This window comes from Hydractinia symbiolongicarpus, chromosome 2 (assembly GCF_029227915.1).
Source record: "Hydractinia symbiolongicarpus strain clone_291-10 chromosome 2, HSymV2.1, whole genome shotgun sequence".
In the NCBI taxonomy this organism is placed as follows: domain Eukaryota; kingdom Metazoa; phylum Cnidaria; class Hydrozoa; order Anthoathecata; family Hydractiniidae; genus Hydractinia; species Hydractinia symbiolongicarpus.
In genome coordinates, this window is record NC_079876.1 from 23,863,945 (window position 1) to 23,885,211 (window position 21,267).

General features: G+C 33.2%; 3 protein-coding genes across 3 annotated transcripts; all 3 read left to right on the forward strand.

The window, feature by feature from the left end:
* The first annotated feature begins 1,748 nt into the window (after positions 1-1,748).
* On the forward strand, positions 1,749-6,361 carry LOC130629978 (organic cation transporter-like protein). Its single transcript, XM_057443371.1, has 9 exons — positions 1,749-1,798; positions 2,312-2,482; positions 3,330-3,419; positions 3,703-3,734; positions 4,015-4,079; positions 4,288-4,368; positions 4,470-4,700; positions 5,918-6,117; positions 6,286-6,361. The coding sequence occupies exons 1-9, from the start codon at positions 1,749-1,751 to the stop codon at positions 6,359-6,361; spliced, it is 996 nt and encodes a 331-aa protein (XP_057299354.1).
* LOC130627286 (solute carrier family 22 member 4-like) lies at positions 5,516-7,510 on the forward strand. The gene is made up of 2 exons (XM_057441374.1): positions 5,516-6,822; positions 7,349-7,510. Exons 1-2 carry the CDS (start codon positions 6,542-6,544, stop codon positions 7,485-7,487), a joined length of 420 nt encoding a protein of 139 aa, XP_057297357.1. The 5' UTR covers positions 5,516-6,541; the 3' UTR covers positions 7,488-7,510.
* Positions 7,511-13,540: 6,030 nt separating this feature from the next.
* Positions 13,541-20,012, forward strand: LOC130629989 (organic cation transporter-like protein). Its single transcript, XM_057443382.1, has 16 exons — positions 13,541-13,590; positions 14,104-14,274; positions 15,102-15,191; positions 15,475-15,506; positions 15,788-15,852; positions 16,062-16,142; positions 16,244-16,474; positions 17,693-17,892; positions 18,364-18,597; positions 18,664-18,703; positions 19,008-19,027; positions 19,126-19,260; positions 19,324-19,378; positions 19,522-19,562; positions 19,768-19,855; positions 19,974-20,012. The coding sequence occupies exons 1-16, from the start codon at positions 13,541-13,543 to the stop codon at positions 20,010-20,012; spliced, it is 1,572 nt and encodes a 523-aa protein (XP_057299365.1).
* Positions 20,013-21,267: the final 1,255 nt, after the last annotated feature.

Here is a 21,267-nt window from a genome sequence, read left to right on the forward strand (position 1 = left end):
AAGCCTAGAAAACATAAATATACAATTTTTTTAATTTTTTTTACTATTTCCTCCTCATCGGACAATAGCACAATGGTGTTCTGTTTTTCAGCGATGATTTTAAAAATAGGTTTTGTATAATCTTCATACTCTGATCCAAGTGGAAAATAACTGAAAGCACTTTTTTCTTTAAATTTTTAACATTGCCTTTCCAAACAACGAAAACTTTTATTTCGACTTCCAAACAGCCTTATAGAGGAAACCGCTTTACTACAGTGGATTCGACTGTTGCCGTAATCTTTGCATCGTGTGTTATTGCATATTCTCAAATTCGCGTTAATTATTCGCATTTTCGAAAACAACCTTGCTCAACCGCGTTAATTAAATGCCTTTTTCAAAATTATTTTATTGAACCGCGTTAATTTCATGACTGTTAACTTAATTCACCTTAATTTCTTGACTCGTTAATTTCATGGAATAAGGTTGGGCATTTCTTTATGAAAGTCGCGCAAAAGTTTACCTGACAATGTTCACTGAGTACCAAGAACTTAGAACCTTAGGTTATTTGGTTAAATCTATAATCGTGAAACATCCTAATTGCTGACGTTTCAGACCATTTTACCCGAATTTCAGGACGTTCCATTTTACCCAAATTTCAGGACGTTCGTTGGTCAACATGCGGATTATTTCGTTGTGGAGTTTACAACAACTGTCTTTCCGGGCTTAGTCCCTGGGTTGTTGTTACAGAGCACTTTGTTTATTGCTTTCGAATTAACCAAAAATGAAAAATACTCCAAAAACAGGTTGTATTTGAGGCAAGCATTATTTTTGGATATCAGTTTATACATTAACTCACAAAGTCAAAGTTCTATGCTGTTGCCCTGATGTGCCATGTGATATGGATAGATTGTGTTAAGACATTGTGCAATCCTTCTCTTATTTCGCCGTTCTACCAAACTGAAGTGCCATAGAGTTGCACTTCACCAGAAATCATGAAACTCATGCAATCAGCTGTGGATGAAAATCACTTAAACCAGTTTGACGTCACGTCGTGTCTCATGTAAATGGTGTATTAATTATTCGGTCACTCCACATTTTAATGTTCGTTTTAACCAGTTTTGTTGACGAAAAAATTCTTCTCCAATATACACGTGTCTGTGCCGACAGTATAGACTTGCCTCTGACTCAACTCTCTATGAAATATAAACAATTTCTTGTGATCGAATCTGACAATTTTAGGATTTCATTTTCTTTGTAGAAAGGAACTAGACACATTTGTTGTCATTATCGTCATTCATCTTCTATCTCTTAAGTCTGACATCCTGTTTCTACCACGCCAATGCATTTTTGTCACCATTGTCGCCTACGAAAATGACGTCACGAAGACTTCTCAATGCTTTTTTATCAGATTTCCAATTAGTTATTTATTTCCGAATTTATATACAGGATGAGTATGTCAGTAAAAAATACTGTTATAAATATACGTCCTGTAGGCTGAAGTATCTGTAAAACAAATTTTTAATTAAAGTACATTTGTATTTAAATTTGTTCTCCTGAATGTTTTGAACATTTTAATTAAAACTGCCGAACGCTGTGCGACGTATACTTAATGTAACAGAGTTCTTAAAATATAATTTGTATCATATGCACGCTTTTGAACAGCACAGTTAGATAAACAACAAAAATTCGAGGCTAATTCAAGTTTTTTTAAATATTTTTGAATTAGAATTTACTGTAACTCCGTCAAAGAATATTGACAAGAAAAAAAAATGGCGCAATTTGATGAGAAGGAGAGCAAGTTAGAAGGGGTGACACGAATGTAAGTGACATTACAATGAAGCTGTTTTAAATGTTTATTAATGTCGAAGATAATGAGCCTCATTTGCACGAAACAATGAAGTTGTCCTTAGTAAAGACCCCCCAACTCTTAAGGAGATCTATCCCATCCTCAATGGAACGTATCAATTAGAACTCGTTTAACAGTATTCACAAACATTAAGAACATATAAAATAAGAAATTACCGTGACAAATCTGCTATGACTTGTTTTTAAAGATTACTTGAACTGTCGAAGAAACTTAAGCACCGTGTATTTGCTGTATACGAGCAAACTATTTAGCTGGTGAAACTTTTAAGTATGCATCCAAAAATTCCAAGCGCGTATGTAGCTACACATTATTTTGTATATGAGAATGTCTGAGGCTATGTGCTTATTGCTTGTTTCATAAAAGCTTAAGCGGCATAACATACCTGGCGTTGTTGCGACATCTTTCGCGTTTGGATTCTGTTACTTGCTCCAGTGTTAAGCAAAAATTATTTTCTTATTTTTTTAGGACAGAGAAAGGAACCGGAAAAGAAGGTCAGTTAGATGATGTGTTATTGAAACTTGGCTCACCTGGTCGATACCACGTGATTTGTTATCTCCTTTTATGGTGTTGCAATGCATTCGTTGCGTTTAACCACGTGTCATTGCCGTCAACATTTGGTATCACACCTTCACATCGGTAAATGGGGTATATCATGGAAATTAAGAAGTTGAAAAATAAAGCACTGCTGAAACTCAAAATAAAAACCAATAATGCAAAATGTAGTCTAGGTCCAAAAGAACGATAAAATTGATTTGCAGAAGTAAAGCAAAATAAGGTTTTTCTCTAAATAAGGAAAATAAATCATGTCTTATTCTTAAAAATAATTTGTGATTGGATTAATTTAAGCGATTAAAACGTTTAAACACAAAGCCGCTTTTTATACAAACATAACATAACACCTTCATATCGGTAAGTGGGGGGTGTTATGGAATTAAGAAGTTGAAAAATAAAGCACTGCTGAAACTCAAAATAAAAAAACCCAGAACACGATCATTATCCAGGGATAATGATCGTGTTCTGGGTTCTGGTATTTAATATATTTTATATTAAACATTTTACAGCATGAAAAAGAGGGCTATAAGATAGAGAAGCACTTCAAAAACAAAAGTAAAGGCTTTATCAGGTGAAAAATGTTGGGACCAGAATAAGCATATAAACCAACACAACCATACGAAGGCTTTATTTACACGTTATGATCATTATCAGCAACACAACCATACGAAGGCTTTATTTACACGTTATGATCATTATGAGCAACAGCCAAAACAACAACAACAGCAAAAGATATAAACAATAATTAGCCAGCTAATTAAAACTACATAACAATTGATTAAAAACAAACCCACAATACAACAAACCACAAAAGAAAAGAAATAACACTGATTGAGCACACACAATCAGTCAAAATATATTTAGCCTTATTAGCCTAAATGATAGTAAGCAAACCGCTGTTTTATGGTAAAATCATTTTGTAACTTGCTAGGTCAACCTCGTACCCAGGGTTTTTCTACGTCTATGATATTCTGACGGGATGGTTTCGTAATAGCCCTGAGAGTTATGGAAAGAAAATAGGGTAGCTATTTGGGGATTATTGACACTATTTATTAGTAAATCTTGACTTCGAGAGAATGACTTTACACTAGTGTGTTAAGGGGATTGGGGTGGTCAGGATACAATGCCACACTGGCACATTGAGAGGAATTATGTTTATTCTTACTTTTTTAATTTTTTTTGCTTTGTGTTAAAAGAATTTTGGAGGTTAAAACGATAGACGTCGATAGAAGTGTTTTAAATTATAAGAAATAAATCTATACATACTTTTATTGTGAGGAAAAATAATTCCATTATGTATTTAGATGTGCCTTGCAAAATGGTAGACCGAACACGAGTGAGCTGTGGCGGAATACTTCTCACTTATTTATCGCGGAAAAATGTGAAATAAAACAAAATCGTACCAAACAAAAATGTGAAAAATGGATTTTTGATAAAGTCGAGAATTACCATGTGAGCTCAATTGTGACCGAGGTAATGTCTGCTTTGCTATGCCTGTAAACATTAAAACTGCCGATAATGGCTTATAATCACGCTTCATTATTTTTACAAGTAGCTATAAAAATACTTTTTTATGTTGTGAAGCCAGTATAATGTTTTATAAAGATTGTATACAGTTTGTTCAGTTCACAACGTACCTATTTTAGTCTCGTTAAAAAAAAACACCCATCTTCCACAAAAAGTGAACGTTTTTTTAACCTATAAACTCTAAAGCGTTTTTTGGAAAACACAAAATATTTGGCGTTTCGACCTTCGTCATTGTACCAGATTTTTTGCCCATTGTTGTTGCAATTGCCGATATCGAGTAGTGCCGGACAGTAAACTTAATTTTCCTTTATGTGGGCCTTTCGATATATTAAAGTTGAGTGATCACAAGTTATGGCTTATAGATGGCATGTCGATATGTCGTCCTTGCCATGAGACCAAATGGCAAAAAAATCAACATTATTTCATTTTCGGATATTTTTGCAGTTAGTCTATTTACCTTTTCCTTAAATCCTAATTTACATCATCATAGAAATACACGATGTAGAATATATGGTTGTAAGGATGCGTGAATTTTTTTATTTAGTGGAACTTGGTATGCGATAATAATTTCTACCCTATGGTATCTACAACAGTTTATTTCATCGGTGTGATGATTGGCGGAGGGACAATTGGTCGGGTATCTGATCGTTATGGTAGAAGACCAGTACTTCTCATCTCGTTAGGATTGGCAATCATATTCTTTGCAGTTGCTTCACTGATAAAAAATTTCATCCTGTTTACATTATTCCGTTTTTTTGGTGGTATATTCGCTTGTGTAGGTACTTGTTTTCATCAGCAACCAGAATTTAGCAAAATTCTTAAGCTATTTAAAAAACATAAGACTTGATACAAGCAACAATATATGTTGAAGCTATGTTTTTAAGAAACGTTCATTGATTTTGACAATGTCAAGCTTCTTTGATCATAATAGACAGCTCCTTTTCCTGATTTTCAACAGAATGATAATTCATAGGGCATCAAGTAAATATCTGACATTTAATGAACAATTGTTGGTGAACACTGATAATTTTTTGGATTCGGTTTTGGTTACCTTAAAAATTGTTCCACTTTCTCCTTCCAGCAACCTTTTTATGAATTTAAAGGCATATTTTTTTTGGCAAATTCAGTGCTATATCAATCGACAGGACTATCTGCTAAAAATCCAATTTTAACATTTTGTCTTATACCTCAGTAAAAGTTTTTTAACATATCTTCCAGTTTTAACACACATTGTGTGATAAATTGTTTGAACTATTAAAGGGGCTGTTGGCTTTCGACTTTAGTGACTTGTCGAGCTGATGGCGGCGAAAAACAAACTTGCTATTTTTCCGGCAAGTATGTAATTTACAGAGTCGAACATATAGATATATCTAGAATTTTTATCTTCTCCAGCCTTGGTCATTTTTTCATCCAGAATAAGTCTCGCTGAAATATTTCTTTGTAATATATTTTTCGAAAAAAATATTGTACCAGCAAACAAAGTATGCTGGTCTGTTTTTTGCCCAACTGCGTTTGCCGGATTTTTAATATGTGCAGGATATACGGAATGTGAGCATTTTAACCGGTTCGTTTCAACTTCCAATCATACTTACTTAATTATCCTTATAGCGTTCCATATTTGAAAAGCAACTTTTTCGTCAAACTTGGCAAAACAGACATGTGCATTTAGGATATATATAGTTTAATGGTTCATAATAGGAAGAATTCCGTTCATCGTTGTGGACTATTTGGTCTCCGTAAAAAATCAGAGAGTCGCTCATCTTTTACACTCGCAGCGCGAGTCATCTAACAAACCTGTTAATAAAAAGAAATTGCTACGCATTTTTAAATACAAACAAATATCAACTTTGCCGCGAAGTATAAGTTGTCAATTAAAAGTCATATTTTAAAAGTGATTGAAACCATAATTTAGACCTGCCAAAGTATGCCTATCAAAGTGCATTACTTTGCGTGTTTTTCTTTCCATGTTAGTGTGTTATGATTTTCTTTTAGGGGGTTCACAGTATTGTGTATGTGATGACGCCCGAATTAGCACCAAAGAAGCATAATAATTACCTTTCTTTACTTCTTATTTTTTCTTTCCTGACATCCGTTGCTGCTGGAGGCGGTATATGTTGGGCAACGAAAAGTTGGTGGCAGTCACAACTCTACACATCTTTATCTCTGGTTATACCGCTATGCCTGATGTATTTGTAAGTCCTGTGTAAAATTTGTTTACCAGTCTGTTATGTACAATGTAAGTCCGGTGTAAAATTAGTTTACCGTTAAGTACAATGTAGAAGTCTGGTGTAACATTAGTTTACCAGTCCACCGACCGTTATGCGTGATGTATTTGTGAGTCTGCTTTTAAATTAATTCAGTGATCCACAGAAGAGACAATATATCTTCTTAAAACCAATTTTCGAACGTTTTTACCATATCTTAAAGTTTTTTTAACGTCTAAAACGCAGTGAGATTGTAAAATAAACTATAAACGTTTGCTTAAAATATTCAAAAATAGGCTTAGAGTAAAATTAAGTACGAAGCTAAGAAGGACTATACGTATTCTTACAGGCCTTTTTATTAGTTTCAGGGTCCTTACCATCCGTCCGTCGTGTAGCTAAAACCTAAACAAACATGAGGGTTGCAAAAAGAATAATTATACGTGTCTTCATTTTCTTTAGCTTTCTTCCTGAATCATTTCGATGGCTTGTCGTTCAAAAGAAATATAAACTACTTAATCAATATCTGACAAAAGCTGCAAAGATGAATAATGTGACTTTACTTTCACTGTCAGTTATCCACAGTGGCGAAACTATCAAAGGTGTGAAACCGATAAACAGAAAACGAATATCAACAAAAAAATTGTTTTCATACAAAGAGCTTCGAAGGAGATTACTGGCCATGTTTTTTGCTTGGTAATTTAATTTTCTTTAGTATGTAAAACATACTTAAGAAAATTACATACATATATATCAATAGCTCAAAGAATGCATGCACGTTTATAAACATTAGCTCAAAAGTATAACAAATCTAGAAAAAGTAAAACGAGTTTAAAATAAATAAATCTTCTATCTGGTCAACAACAAAAGAGTGCATTCTAGCTTAGATAAAACTAACTTGTTCATGACACGAAAACATTTAAATTATTTCATGACTGAACAGAATGCTATAACTTTAAAATTTATGTGTTATAATTTGATAACCCTTTAAGTGGACGATAAGAAATTATTCATTCTCGCTTTGATGATACTTAGCGTCGAATATTGCAAGCTCCACTGGATAGTTTTTGATATCCGATTTCACGTTATCCAATATCTGTTTAGAACAAATATGTTGAGATTTGGTACAGTTTGTTGACTATTAATTAGCTATTGAATTGATTTCCAGCCTATAAACTGTTTGTGCAATCCAAAATAACAATCATCCTTTTCTTACATACAGGACATCAGCAGCTATTGGATATTACACACTATCGCTGTCCATGGAATCCGTCTCTTCAGATCCGTACTTAGCTGTAATGATCGGAGCTTGTTTCGATACTGTTCCGGTAGTGATAGCCTTCTTTACCTTGAATAGGTAGAACTTTTGTTATTTGTCAGTCTCATGAAAGAAAAAAACATACAAGTTAATTTTGAATAGGTCATTTTGTTGTCATAAACAGTGTGCGCATTCAGCTTATCTACAACACTTTATGGTGAGTTCTCAGTAAAATGTCGGATCAAGTAAGGCTCTTCAATAGATTGTTTGGAATAAACGAAATAACATTCTGGTTGCCTTGTCTAACTCTGACAAGCCTAATGATGGATTCTGTTAATAAATTAACTAACTACTTAGGTTTGGCAAAAGACGTGTAATACTGGCTTTTATGATCATTGGTAGCTTGCTTTGTATTTCCTACAAGATTTTTAATCATATCGGTAAGCTGTTATGCACTCTTCCTGCATCTTTGCAAATATTTAAACTGAAAAATTAATGATTTGGATTTTTTTCGACAAATAAAAACACGCTGTAGCCTTTTGTGTCTCTTTTTCTCTCGTGAGATAATACACAATGCGATTTGTAATTAATATTTCTTTCAGCTCTACTGTTAGCAGGGAAAATGTTTTTCGCTCCAACATTTGGCTTGGTATACGTTTATTGTGTGGACCTCTTCCCTACTATCGTTCGGTAAGTTTGCCTGTACGTTTATATTGCGCATACAATGATGCTTTTACTGCACAATTAATATTTTGTCTTTTTTTTATTCTTCTTTATATAACTACTGTTACCATTTAAATATTATTAGATAATGAATGTTTCGTCACAAATTTCAGAAAATTGATAACTTAAAGATTTCACTAAATCTAGCATTATTCTCTGAGAGGCAGTTCCTAAAAACGCATATAAAGAAAAATATTATTTGCAATATTCTCCTCTTTTCTTCATAGCAACTTATGTGTTGGATTGTGTGTAACAGTTTGTCGCATGGGAAGTGTACTTGCTCCACAATTGATACTTTTGGTAAGTGTGTCCATATGATTGGCGAGTGTGTCCATTATTTTGTTTCACTGATAGCCACAGAAAAATTGCGAAACTTTAATAAAGCCCTTTTATGATTATTATTGATTATTACATGAAGGTTCCAGTCCGTTTCCTTTCATAAAATTCACAGCTTGATTTACTTTAGACTTATAACTTGGTTTGTTAGCTTGAATAGTCATGCATGACTTTTTTTTTAAAAAAATTACTCGTCAGAAATTTCTCTCACTTTCACTAACTGTGTCACATGACAAAAGTGTGCAAAAATGTTACGCCTGTTACACATGCATCTTGTTTTAGGACATTAGAAAAACGTTTTGTTTCATTAGGTCTGTTAAAAACTTTTGTTTTCAACCATGAAAGAAAAAAGAATGACCAGCATAACTCACAATTTGTGAAAATTATCGAATGTTACTCAGCAGGATCCCTTAAAATGGGGATTTATGGTTGCTCGATTAAGCAGTTTACTCGCTTAACTGAGATTTCCTAGCAGACCCTTAACTTAGTGGGTCTACTTTTTATTTCCCCCACATTTGAAGATCCTTGGAAATAAATGGCAGTTGTTAGACGGCAGATACATGTCATTTTAGCGATATTTTGAGAAATTAGAACTGGGATTTAAATTTACAATTCAGCTCCTTTATATTTTTTCAGGGTGTGTACACCTCACCTGATGTTCCTATTCTAATCAGTGGTATCATCATGCTGATGGCACCTGTCGTTATTTATTTTATGCCTGAATTGACCAATCAACCACTTCCTGATACCATCGAAGACGTAGAGAACTTCAAAGAAAACAAAAAGAAATTACCAGTTGAGCAGGAGATTAAAACAATTTCCAACTTAGTTTAACTATTTCTTCAAATACTAAAACTATAGAATAATGAACATATTTTTTACTATATTAAAAGCACTGCATGGGATTATTATTATTATTTAACAGATCCTATCTTTAGCTTTTGTACAATATAGACCTTTTTATTCTCGTTTTTAAATAAAAATACACCCGCATTTGCTTAGTACAACATTTTATAATCTTGGTTTAACCACTGTGCTAAATTTTTTGCAAACGTAAAAGATTGATTGTAGAAATTAAGTTTATTACTTTATTAAGTTATCATAATTTCGGTTTCAACAATAAATTGAATACATGTATCCGAATGCGCTTGCCCAGAAGTACCGCTGCGTTGCGAAACAGCTCACCAGTACTTTAAGGATAACTCAGCTTTTGAAAATCTCTATAATAATAGCCGTATTTTTGTCTGTTCAAAAGGGTTACTGATATTCCTTTGATCTTTCCGCCACTTCAAATTTCTAGACTGCAGTACGAAATTGCGATGCAAAACACAGTGAACCTTTTCTATATTTAATGGGCGGTCGCCCTCTTTTTTTCTGTTGACCAGATGGGAAAAAAACTCCAGCTCCATCTCAGGGGCTATTCTTTTTAAGCCATCCACATATCAGAAAGAGAATAAAAAGTCATGGAAACAAGGTTAGATAAATGAAATGTATCATAGCGTGTGAAGTTGTCGCAATATGTATGTGTGTCATTAAGAATAAAAAAAACTTAAATACGACACGAATGTACGATACGTGACTTTCTCAAGAATGATTCTAAGAATATTTAATACGCAATTCATCGTTTCCATGATTGAATTCCATAGCAACTTATTTTTAATGTGTAAAGGGAAGTACTTGTTTTCACGCATTAGAATATTTAAACCATATTTTCTGCGAGGAACTACTGAATAAAATATAACTTCATGTGAATAATTGTCCTACAAATTTCTTTTTCTTTGCTCTCTCTTCTGCTATTTATTTTTAATTTTTTTGCTAAACCTATGTAAATTTTACAGTGTTTGTTTTAGGTCCAAACCTAAGCATTCATGTCATTTAAAATTTCGAAGATATACCTCTCAATGAAAGTGTTTAATAACAAAATTAATGAAAAAGTATGGCGAAACACTTACAAATAATTATTTCATAGAAAAAAAACACAAGTGAAAAACTTTGATATCACGCTATCTCTACGTTAATAATACTCATATTCAGCCTGCCTGTTGTGCACGAAGAAGAAGTCGTGCTAACCACACACAAAATTCTCAAATTATAAACAGCAAATGCCATATATTTTAACGACTTTTATTTCTCTACTCGCGCGTATTAAACCAATCACAAAGCTTGATTTGCAGGAATAACCAATCCAAATTCTTCTAGAAAAAAGCAATATGATCCATAAGAGCTGTGTATGAGATAACGAAGGACATTTTGGTTTAAAAGTGATGGCGTTGATGTTCGAGGTCTTTTTTTTTTTTACCTTTTTCTCTTCTAAATGAAGGTAAGTTTTCTAATACTTGTTTCAACATGTTTTGATAAACGTTGATGTTTTGTAGCCAATCATACACAAATCTTAAACAAACTGATTTTAAAATTTTAATTACCAGCATATTAAAAATGATCCAGTTTGGGTTTTTGTGACCAGTTCAAAAATACTTTGTTCTCCTAAAAAACAATGTTTCACGGAACAAAGTATTTAAACCAAATAAAATATTTACCCTTTGCAGGGCTTTTTAGGTTTTTAGTCTAAAATTGAAATAGTGTTCAATTTTCAGTTTGCGAGTCATTTCTCATGAGTAAGAACATTTGAGAAAATAAATATTCTTGCGGAAATAAATTTCGCGATTGGAAAGCGAAAATAATTTTTTTTAAAACCTATTTTAATACTGACATCTGTTATAAAAGAATATGTAGAACTTATGTTAAAATTAAGTTTAAACTTTAAATACTTTTAATCAAAATGATAACAATATCAAAAAACATGCAATAAAGGTCAAATTTAAAGTAAAGTAAACTACTGACAATAATGACCATTTCATCGGCGAAAAAACTACCGCTGTCTATTACAGAATTTTTTCAATAATCATAGCTGCATACCGTAATGCTTCGAATAAACACCCCCCTTCTATTAAACGCCCCCCTCGAATAGACACTCCCCTTTTTAAGTCATTTTTAAAATAACCCCCCCCCCCTCTGATAGACGCCCCTCCCTCATAAGGGGACGTTTATTCGAGGCGATAGTAAAAGTATATGACAATTTTAAAGACAATTTTACTGGCGTTATTATAATATAAACATTTCATAAATACAACTAAACACAATCTCTCATATTTGATACATCGGTAAATAAGGAAATTTTCTATAAACACCTTTTTCCTAAATCTTAGGTTTAAGGTTGGAAATTTAGATATATTGTAAAGTTTATAATACAGGTAAAAGCTGCAAAAAAGGCGAAGTGTAACGCCCCTTAAAACGCCCCTTTCTTTTAAACGCCCCCCTCGAATAGACGCCCCACCAAAAAAAAATGTCAAAAAATTTAATAACACCCCGTAAAAAATGTGTACGTCAACTCGTAAAATACTGCTAATTTGGTAACTTTTTAATAATATGTTAAAGCCTAGAAAACATAAATATACAATTTGTTTAAATTTTTTTACTATTTCCTCCTCATCGACAATAGCTCAATGGTGTTCTGTTATTCAGCGATGTTTTTTAAAATAGGTTTTGTATAATCTTCATACTTTGATCCAAGTGGAAAATTAACCGAAATCACTTTTTTAAAAATTTTTAACATTTTTAACATTTTTCCAAACAACGAAAACTTTTATTTCGACTTCCAAACTGCCTTATAGAGGAAACCGCTTTACTACCGTAGATTCAACTGTTGCCGTAATTTTTGCTTCGTGTGTTATTGCATATTCTCAAATTCGCGTTAATTAATTGCATTTTCGAAAACAACCTTGCTCAACCGCGTTAATTAAATGCCGTTTTCAAAATTATTTTATTGAACTGCCTTAATTTTATGACTGTTAACTTAATTCACGTTAATTTCTTGACTCGTTAATTTCATGGAATAAGCTACATTGGGCATTTCTTTATGAAAGTCGCGCAAAAGTTTACCTGCCAATGTTCACTGAGTACCAAGAACTTAGAACCTTAGGTTATTTGGTTAAATCTTTAATCGTGAAACATCCTAATTGCTGACGTTTAAGACCATTTTACCCGAATTTCAGGACGTTCCATTTTACCCGAATTTCAGGACGTTCCATTTTACCCGAATTTCAGGACGTTTCATTTTACCCGAATTTCAGGACGTTCCATTTTACCCGAATTTCAGGACGTTCCATTTTACCCGAATTTCAGGACGTTCGTTGGCCAAGATGCGGATTAATTCGTTGTGGAGTTTACAACAACTGTCTTTCCGGGCTTAGTCCCTGGGTTGTTGTTACAGAGCACTTTGTTTATTGCTTTCGAATTAACCAAAAATGAAAAATACTCCAAAAACAAGTTGTATTTGAGGCAAGCATTATTATTTGATATCAGTTTATACATTAACTCACAAAATCAAAGTTCTATGCTGTTGCCCTAATGTGCCATGTGATATGGATAGATTGTGTTAAGACATTGTGCAATCCTTCTTTTATTTCGCCGTTCTACCAAACTGAAGTGCCATTGAGTTGCACTTCACCAGAAATCATGAAACTCATGCAATCAGCTGTGGATGAAAATCACTGAAACCAGTTTGACGTCACGTCATGTCTCATGTAAATGGTGTATTAATTATTTGGTCGCTCCACATTTTAATGTTCGTTTTAACCAGTTTTGTTGACGAAAAACTTCTTCTCCAAGATACACGTGTCTGTGCGGACTGTATTGACTTGCCCGTGACTCAACTTTCGCTGAAATATAAACAATTTCTTGTGATCGAATCTGACAATTTTAGGATTTCATTTTCTTTGTAGAAAAAAACTAGACACATTTGTTGTCATTATCGCATTCATCTCCTATCTCTTAAGTCTGACATCCTGTTTCTACCACGCCAATGCATTTTTGTCACTATTGTCGCCTACGAAAATGACGTCACGAAGACTTCTCAATGCTTTTTTTATCAGATTTCCAATTAGGCTGAAGTATCTGTAAAACAAATTTTTAATTAAAGTACATTTGTATTTAAATTTATCCTCCTGAATGTTTTGAACATTTTAATTAAAACTGCCAAACGCTGTGCGACGTATACTTAATGTAACAGAGTTCTTAAAATATATTGACAAGAAAAAAATGGCGCAATTTGATGAGAAGGAGAGCAAGTTAGAAGGAGTGACACGAATGTAAGTGACATTACAATGAAGTTATTTTAAATGATTATTAATGTCGAAGAAAATGAGCATTGTTTGCACGAAACAATGCAGTTGTCCTTAGTAAAGACCCCCCAACTCTTAAGGAGATCTATCCCATCCTCAATGGAACGTATCAATTAGAACTCGTTTAACAGTATTCACAAACATTAAGAACATATAAAATAAGAAATTACTGTGACAAATCTGCTATGACTTGTTTTTAAAGATTACTTGAACTGTCGAAGAAACTTAAGCACCGTGTATTTGCTGTATGCGAGCAAACAATTTAGCTGGTGAAACTTTTAAGTATGCATCCAAAAATTCCAAGCGCGTATGTAGCTACACATTTTTTTGTATATGAGAATGTCTGAGGCTATGTGCTTATTGCTTGTTTCATAAAAGCTTAAGCGGCATAACATACCTGGCGTTGTTGCGACATCTTTCGCGTTTGGATTCTGTTACCTGCTCCAGTGTTAAGCAAAAGTTATTTTCTTATTTTTTTAGGACAGAGAAAAGAACCGGAAAAGAAGGTCAGTTAGATGATGTGTTATTGAAACTGGGCTCACCTGGTCGATACCACGTGATTTGTTATCTCCTTTTATGGTGTTGCAATGCATTCGTTGCGTTTAACCACGTGTCATTGCCGTCAACATTTGGTATCACACCTTCACATCGGTAAGTCGGGTATGTCATGAAAATTAAGAAGTTGAAAAATAAAGCACTGCTGAAACTCAAAATAAAAACCAATAATGCAAAATGTAGTCTAGGTCCAAAAGAACGATAAAATTGATTTGCAGAAGTGAAACAAAATAAGGTTTTTCTCTAAATAAGGAAAGTAAATCATGTCTTATTCTTAAAAATAATTTGTGATTGAATTAATTTAAGCGATTAAAACGTTTAAACACAAACCCGCTTTTTATACAAACATAACATAACACCTTCACATCCGTAAGTGGGGGTGTTATGGAATTAAGAAGTTGAAAAATAAAGCACTGCTGAAACTCAAAATAAAAAAAACCTGGATAATGATCGTGTTCTGGGTTCTGGTATTTAATATATTTTAAATTAAACATTTTACAGCATGAAAAAGAGGGCTATAAGATAGAGAAGCACTTCAAAAACAAAAGTAAAGGCTTTATCAGGTGAAAAATGTTGAGACCAGAATAAGCATATAAACCAACACAACCATACGAAGGCTTTATTTACACGTTATGATCATTATCAGCAACACAACCATACGAAGGCTTTATTTACACGTTATGATCATTATGAGCAACAGCCAAAACAACAACAACAACAAAAGATATAAACAATAATTAGCCAGCTAATTAAAACTACATAACAATTGATTAAAAACAAACCCACAATACAACAAACTACAAAAGAAAAGAAATAACACTGATTGAGCACACACAATCAGTCAAAATATATTTAGCCTTATTAGTCTAAATGATAGTAAGCAAACCGCTGTTTTATGGTAAAATCATTTTGTAACTTGCTAGGTCAACCTCGTACCCAGGGTTTTTCTACGTCTATGATATTCTGACGGGATGGTTTCGTAATAGCCCTGAGAGTTATGGAAAGAAAATAGGGTAGCTATTTGGGGATTATTGACACTATTTATTAGTAAATCTTGACTTCGAGAGAATGACTTTACACTAGTGTGTTAAGGGGATTGGAGTGGTCAGGATACAATGCTACACTGGTACATTGAGAGGAATTATGTTTATTCTTACTTTTTTAATTTTTTTTGCTTTGTGTTAAAAGAATTTTGGAGGTTAAAACGATAGACGTCGATAGAAGTGTTTTAAATTATAAGAAATAAATCTATACATACTTTTATTGTGAGGAAAAATAACTCCATTATGTATTTAGATGTGCCTTGCAAAATGGTAGACCGAACACGAGTGAGCTGTGGCGGAATACTTCTCACTTATTTATCGCGGAAAAATGTGAAATAAAACAAAATCGTACCAAACAAAAATGTGAAAAATGGATTTTTGATAAAGTCGAGAATTACCATGTGAGCTCAATTGTGACCGAGGTAATGTCTGCTTTGCTATGTCTGTAAACATTAAAACTGCCGATAATGGCTTATAATCACGCTTCATTATTTTTACAAGTAGCTATAAAAATACTTTTTTATGTTGTGAAGCCAGTATAATGTTTGTATAAAGATTGTATACAGTCTGTTCAGTTCACAACGTACCTATTTTAGTCTCGTTAAAAAAAAACACCCATCTTCCACAAAAAGTGAACGTTTTTTTAACCTATAAACTCTAAAGCGTTTTTTGGGAAAACACAAAATATTTGGCGTTTCGACTTTCGTCATTGTACCAGATTTTTTGCCCATTGTTGTTGCAATTGCCGATATCGAGTAGTGCCGGACAGTAAACTTAATTTTCCTCTATGTGGGCCTTTCGATATATTAAAGTTGAGTGATCACAAGTTATGGCTTATAGATGGCATGTCGATATGTCGTCCTTGCCATGAGACCAAATGGCAAAAAAATCAACATTATTTCATTTTCGGATATTTTTGCAGTTAGTCTATTTACCTTTTCCTTAAATCCTAATTTACATCATCATAGAAATACACGATGTAGAATATATGGTTGTAAGGATGCGTGAATTTTTTTATTTAGTGGAACTTGGTATGCGATAATAATTTCTACCCTATGGTATCTACAACAGTTTATTTCATCGGTGTGATGATTGGCGGAGGGACAATTGGTCGGGTATCTGATCGTTATGGTAGAAGACCAGTACTTCTCATCTCTTTAGGATTGGCAATCATATTCTTTGCAGTTGCTTCACTGATAAAAAATTTCATCCTGTTTACATTATTGCGTTTTTTTGGTGGTATATTCGCTTGTGTAGGTACTTGTTTTCATCAGCAACCAGAATTTGCAAAATTCTTAAGCAATTTAAAAAACATAAGACTTGATACAAGTAACAATATATGTTGAAGCTATGTTTTTAAGAAACGTTCATTGATTTTGACAATGTCAAGCTTCTTTGATCATAATAGACAGCTCCTTTTCCTGATTTTCAACAGAATGATAATTCATAGGGCATCAAGTAAATATCTGACATTTAATGAACAATTGTTGGTGAACACTGATAATTTTTTGGATTCGGTTTTGGTTACCTTAAAAATTGTTCCAGTTTCTCCTTCCAGCAACCTTTTTATGAATTTAAAGGCATATTTTTTTTGGCAAATTCAGTGCTATATCAATCGACAGGACTATCTGCTAAAAATCCAATTTTAACATTTTGTCTTATACCTCAGTAAAAGTTTTTTAACATATCTTCCAGTTTTAACACACATTGTGTGATAAATTGTTTGAACTATTAAAGGGGCTGTTGGCTTTCGACTTTAGTGACTTGTCAAGCTGATGGCGGCGAAAAACAAACTTGCTATTTTTCCGGCAAGTATGTAATTTACAGAGTCGAACATATATATATATTAAAATTTTTTTTATCTTCTCCAACCTTGGTCATTTTTTCATCCAGAATAAGTCTCGCTGAAATATTTCTTTGTAATATATTTTTCGAAAAAAATATTGAACCAGCAAACAAAGTATGCTGGTCTGTTTTTTGCCCAACTGCGTTTGCCGGATTTTTAATATGTGCAGGATATACGGAATGTGAGCATTTTAACCGGTTCGTTTCAACTTCCAATCATACTTACTTAATTATCCTTATAGCGTTCCATATTTGAAAAGCAACTTTTTCGTCAAACTTGGCAAAATAGACATGTGCATTTAGGATTTATATAGTTTAATGGTTCATAATAGGAAGAATTCCGTTCATCGTTGTGGACTATTTGGTCTCCGTAAAAAATCAGAGAGTCGCTCATCTTTTACACTCGCAGCGCGAGTCATCTAACAAACCTGTTAATAAAAAGAAATTGCTACCCATTTTTAAAAACAAAAAAATATCAACTTTGCCGCAAAGTATAAGTTGTCAATTAAAAGTCATATTTTAAAAGTGATTGAAACCATAATTTAGACCTGCCAAAGTATGCCTATCAAAGTGCATTACTTTGCGTGTTTTTCTTTCCATGTTAGTGTGTTATGATTTTCTTTTAGGGGGTCCACAGTATTGTGTATGTGATGACGCCCGAACTAGCACCAAAGAAGCATAATAATTACCTTTCTTTACTTCTTATTTTTTCTTTCCTGACATCCGTTGCTGCTGGAGGCGGTATATGTTGGGCAACGAAAAGTTGGTGGCAGTCACAACTCTACACATCTTTATCTCTGGTTATACCGCTATGCCTGATGTATTTGTAAGTCCTGTGTAAAATTTGTTTACCAGTCTGTTATGTACAATGTAAGTCCGGTGTAAAATTAGTTTACCGTTAAGTACAATGTAGAAGTCTGGTGTAAAATTAGTTTACCAGTCCACCGACCGTTATGCGTGATGTATTTGTGAGTCTGCTTTTAAATTAATTCAGTAATCCACAGAAGAGACAATATATCTTCTTAAAACCAATTTTCGAACGTTTTTACCATATCTTAAAGTTTTTTTAACGTCTAAAACGCAGTGAGATTGTAAAATAAACTATAAACGTTCGCTTGAAATATTCAAAAATAGGCTTAGAGTAAAATTAAGTACGAAGCTAAGAAGGACTATACGTATTCTTACAGGCCTTTTTATTAGTTTCAGGGTCCTTACCATCCGTCCGTCGTGTAGGTAAAACCTAAACAAACATGAGGGTTGCAAAAAGAATAATTATACGTGTCTTCATTTTCTTTAGCTTTCTTCCTGAATCATTTCGATGGCTTGTCGTTCATAAGAAATATACACTACTTAATCAATATCTGACAAAAGCTGCAAAGATGAATAATGTGACTTTACTTTCACTGTCAGTTATCCACAGTGGCGAAACTATCAAAGGTGTGAAACCGATAAACAGAAAACGAATATCAACAAAAAAGTTGTTTTCATACAAAGAGCTTCGAAGAAGATTACTGGCCATGTTTTTTGCTTGGTAATTTAATTTTCTTTAGTATGTAAAACATACTTAAGAAAAATACATACATATATATATCAATAGGTCAAAGAATGCATGCACGTTTATAAACATTAGCCCAAAAGTATAACAAATCTGGGAAAAGTAAAACGAGTTTAAAATAAATAAATCTTCTATCTGGTCAACAACAAAAGAGTGTATTCTAGCTTAGATAAAACTAACTTGTTCATGACACGAAAACATTTAAATTATTTCATGACTGAACAGAATGCTATAACTTTAAAATTTATGTGTTATAATTTGATAACCCTTTAAGTGGACGATAAGAAATTATTCATTCTCGCTTTGATGATACTTAGCGTCGAATATTGCAAGCTCCACTGGATAGTTTTTGATATCCGATTTCACGTTATCCAATATCTGTTTAGAACAAATATGTTGAGATTTGGTACAGTTTGTTGACTATTAATTAGCTATTGAATTGATTTCCAGCCTATAAACTGTTTGTGCAATCCAAAATAACAATCATCCTTTTCTTACATACAGGACATCAGCAGCTATTGGATATTACACACTATCCCTGTCCATGGAATCCGTCTCTTTAGATCCGTACTTAGCTGTAATGATCGGAGCTTGTTTCGATACTGTTCCGGTAGTGATAGCCTTCTTTACCTTGAATAGGTAGAACTTTTGTTATTTGTCAGTCTCATGAAAGAAAAAAACATACAAGTTAATTTTGAATAGGTCATTTTGTTGTCATAAACAGTGTGCGCATTCAGCTAATCTACAACACTTTATGGTGAGTTCTCGGTAAAATTTCGGATCAAGTAAGGCTCTTCAATAGATTGTTTGGAAAAAACGAAATAACCTTCTGGTTGCCTTGTCTAACTGTCTAAACAAGCCTAATGATGGATTCTGTTAATGAATTAACTAACTACTTAGGTTTGGAAAAAGACGTGTAATACTGGCTTTTATGATTATTGGTAGCTTGCTTTGTATTTCCTACAAGATTTTTAATCATATCGGTAAGCTGTTATGCACTCTTCCTGCATCTTTGCAAATATTTAAACTGAAAAATTAATGATTTGGATTTTTTTTCGACAAATAAAAACACGCTGTAGCCTTTTGTGTCTCTTTTTCTCTCGTGAGATAATACACAATGCGATTTGTAATTAATATTTCTTTCAGCTCTACTGTTAGCAGGGAAAATGTTTTTCGCTCCAACATTTGGCTTGGTATACGTTTATTGTGTGGACCTCTTCCCTACTATCGTTCGGTAAGTTTGCTTGTACGTTTATATTGCGCATACAATGATGCTTTTACTGCACAATTAATATTTTGTCTTTTTTTTATTCTTCTTTATATAACTACTGTTACCATTTAAATATTATTAGGTAATAAATGTTTCGTCGCAAATATTAGAAAATCGATAACTTAAAGATTTCACTAAATCTAGCATTATTCTCTGAGAGGCAGTTCCTAAAAACGCATATAAAGAAAAATATTATTTGCAATATTCTCCTTTTTTCTTTATAGCAACTTATGTGTTGGTTTGTGTGTAACAGTTTGTCGCATGGGAAGTGTACTTGCTCCACAATTGATACTTTTGGTGAGGGTGTCCATATGATTGGCGAGTGTGTCCATTATTTTGTTTCACTGATAGCCACAGAAAAATTGCGAAACTTTAATAAAGCCCTTTTATGATTATTATTTGACATGAAGGTTCCAGTCCGTTTCCTTTCATAAAATTCACAGCTTGATTTACTTTAGACTTATAACTTGGTTTGTTAGCTTGAATAGTCATGCATGACTTTTTATTTTTTAAATTACTCGTCAGAAATTTCTCTCACTTTCACTAACTGTGTCATATGACAAAAGTGTGCAAAAATGTTACGCCTGTTACACATGCATCTTGTTTTAGGACATTAAAAAAACGTTTTGTTTCATTAGGTCTGTTAAAAACTTTTGTTTTCAACCATGAAAGAAAAAAGAATGACCAGCAGAACCCACAATTTGTGATAATTATCGAATGTTACTCAGCAGGATCCCTTAAAATGGGGATTTATGGTTGCTCGATTAAGCAGTTTACTCGCTTAACTGAGATTTCCTATGAGACCCTTTACTTAGTGGGTCTACTTTTTATTTCCCCCACATTTGAAGAACCTTGGAAATAAATGGCAGTTGTTAGACGGCAGATACATGTCATTTTAGCGATATTTTGAGAAATTAGAACTGGGATTTAAATTTACAATTCAGCTCCTTTATATTTTTTTCAGGGTGTGTACACCTCACCTGATGTTCCTATTCTAATCAGTGGTATCATCATGCTGATGGCAGCTGTCGTTATTTATTTTATGCCTGAATTGACCAATCAACCACTTCCTGATACCATCGAAGACGTAGAGAACTTCAAAGAAAACAAAAAGAAATTACCAGTTGAGCAGGAGATTAAAACAATTTCCAACTTAGTTTAATTATTTCTTCAAATACTAAAACTATAGAATAATGAAGATATTTTTTACTATATTAAAAGCACTACATGGGATTATTATTATTATTATATACCCGTAAGCAAAAACAGCCATTGAATAAATGATCGTATTCCACCCGTATTATTCAATGCTTGTGACGTAACAATAGTTTTGACAAAACATTCGTAAACGCATGTTTTGATTTTATCCTTTCGGC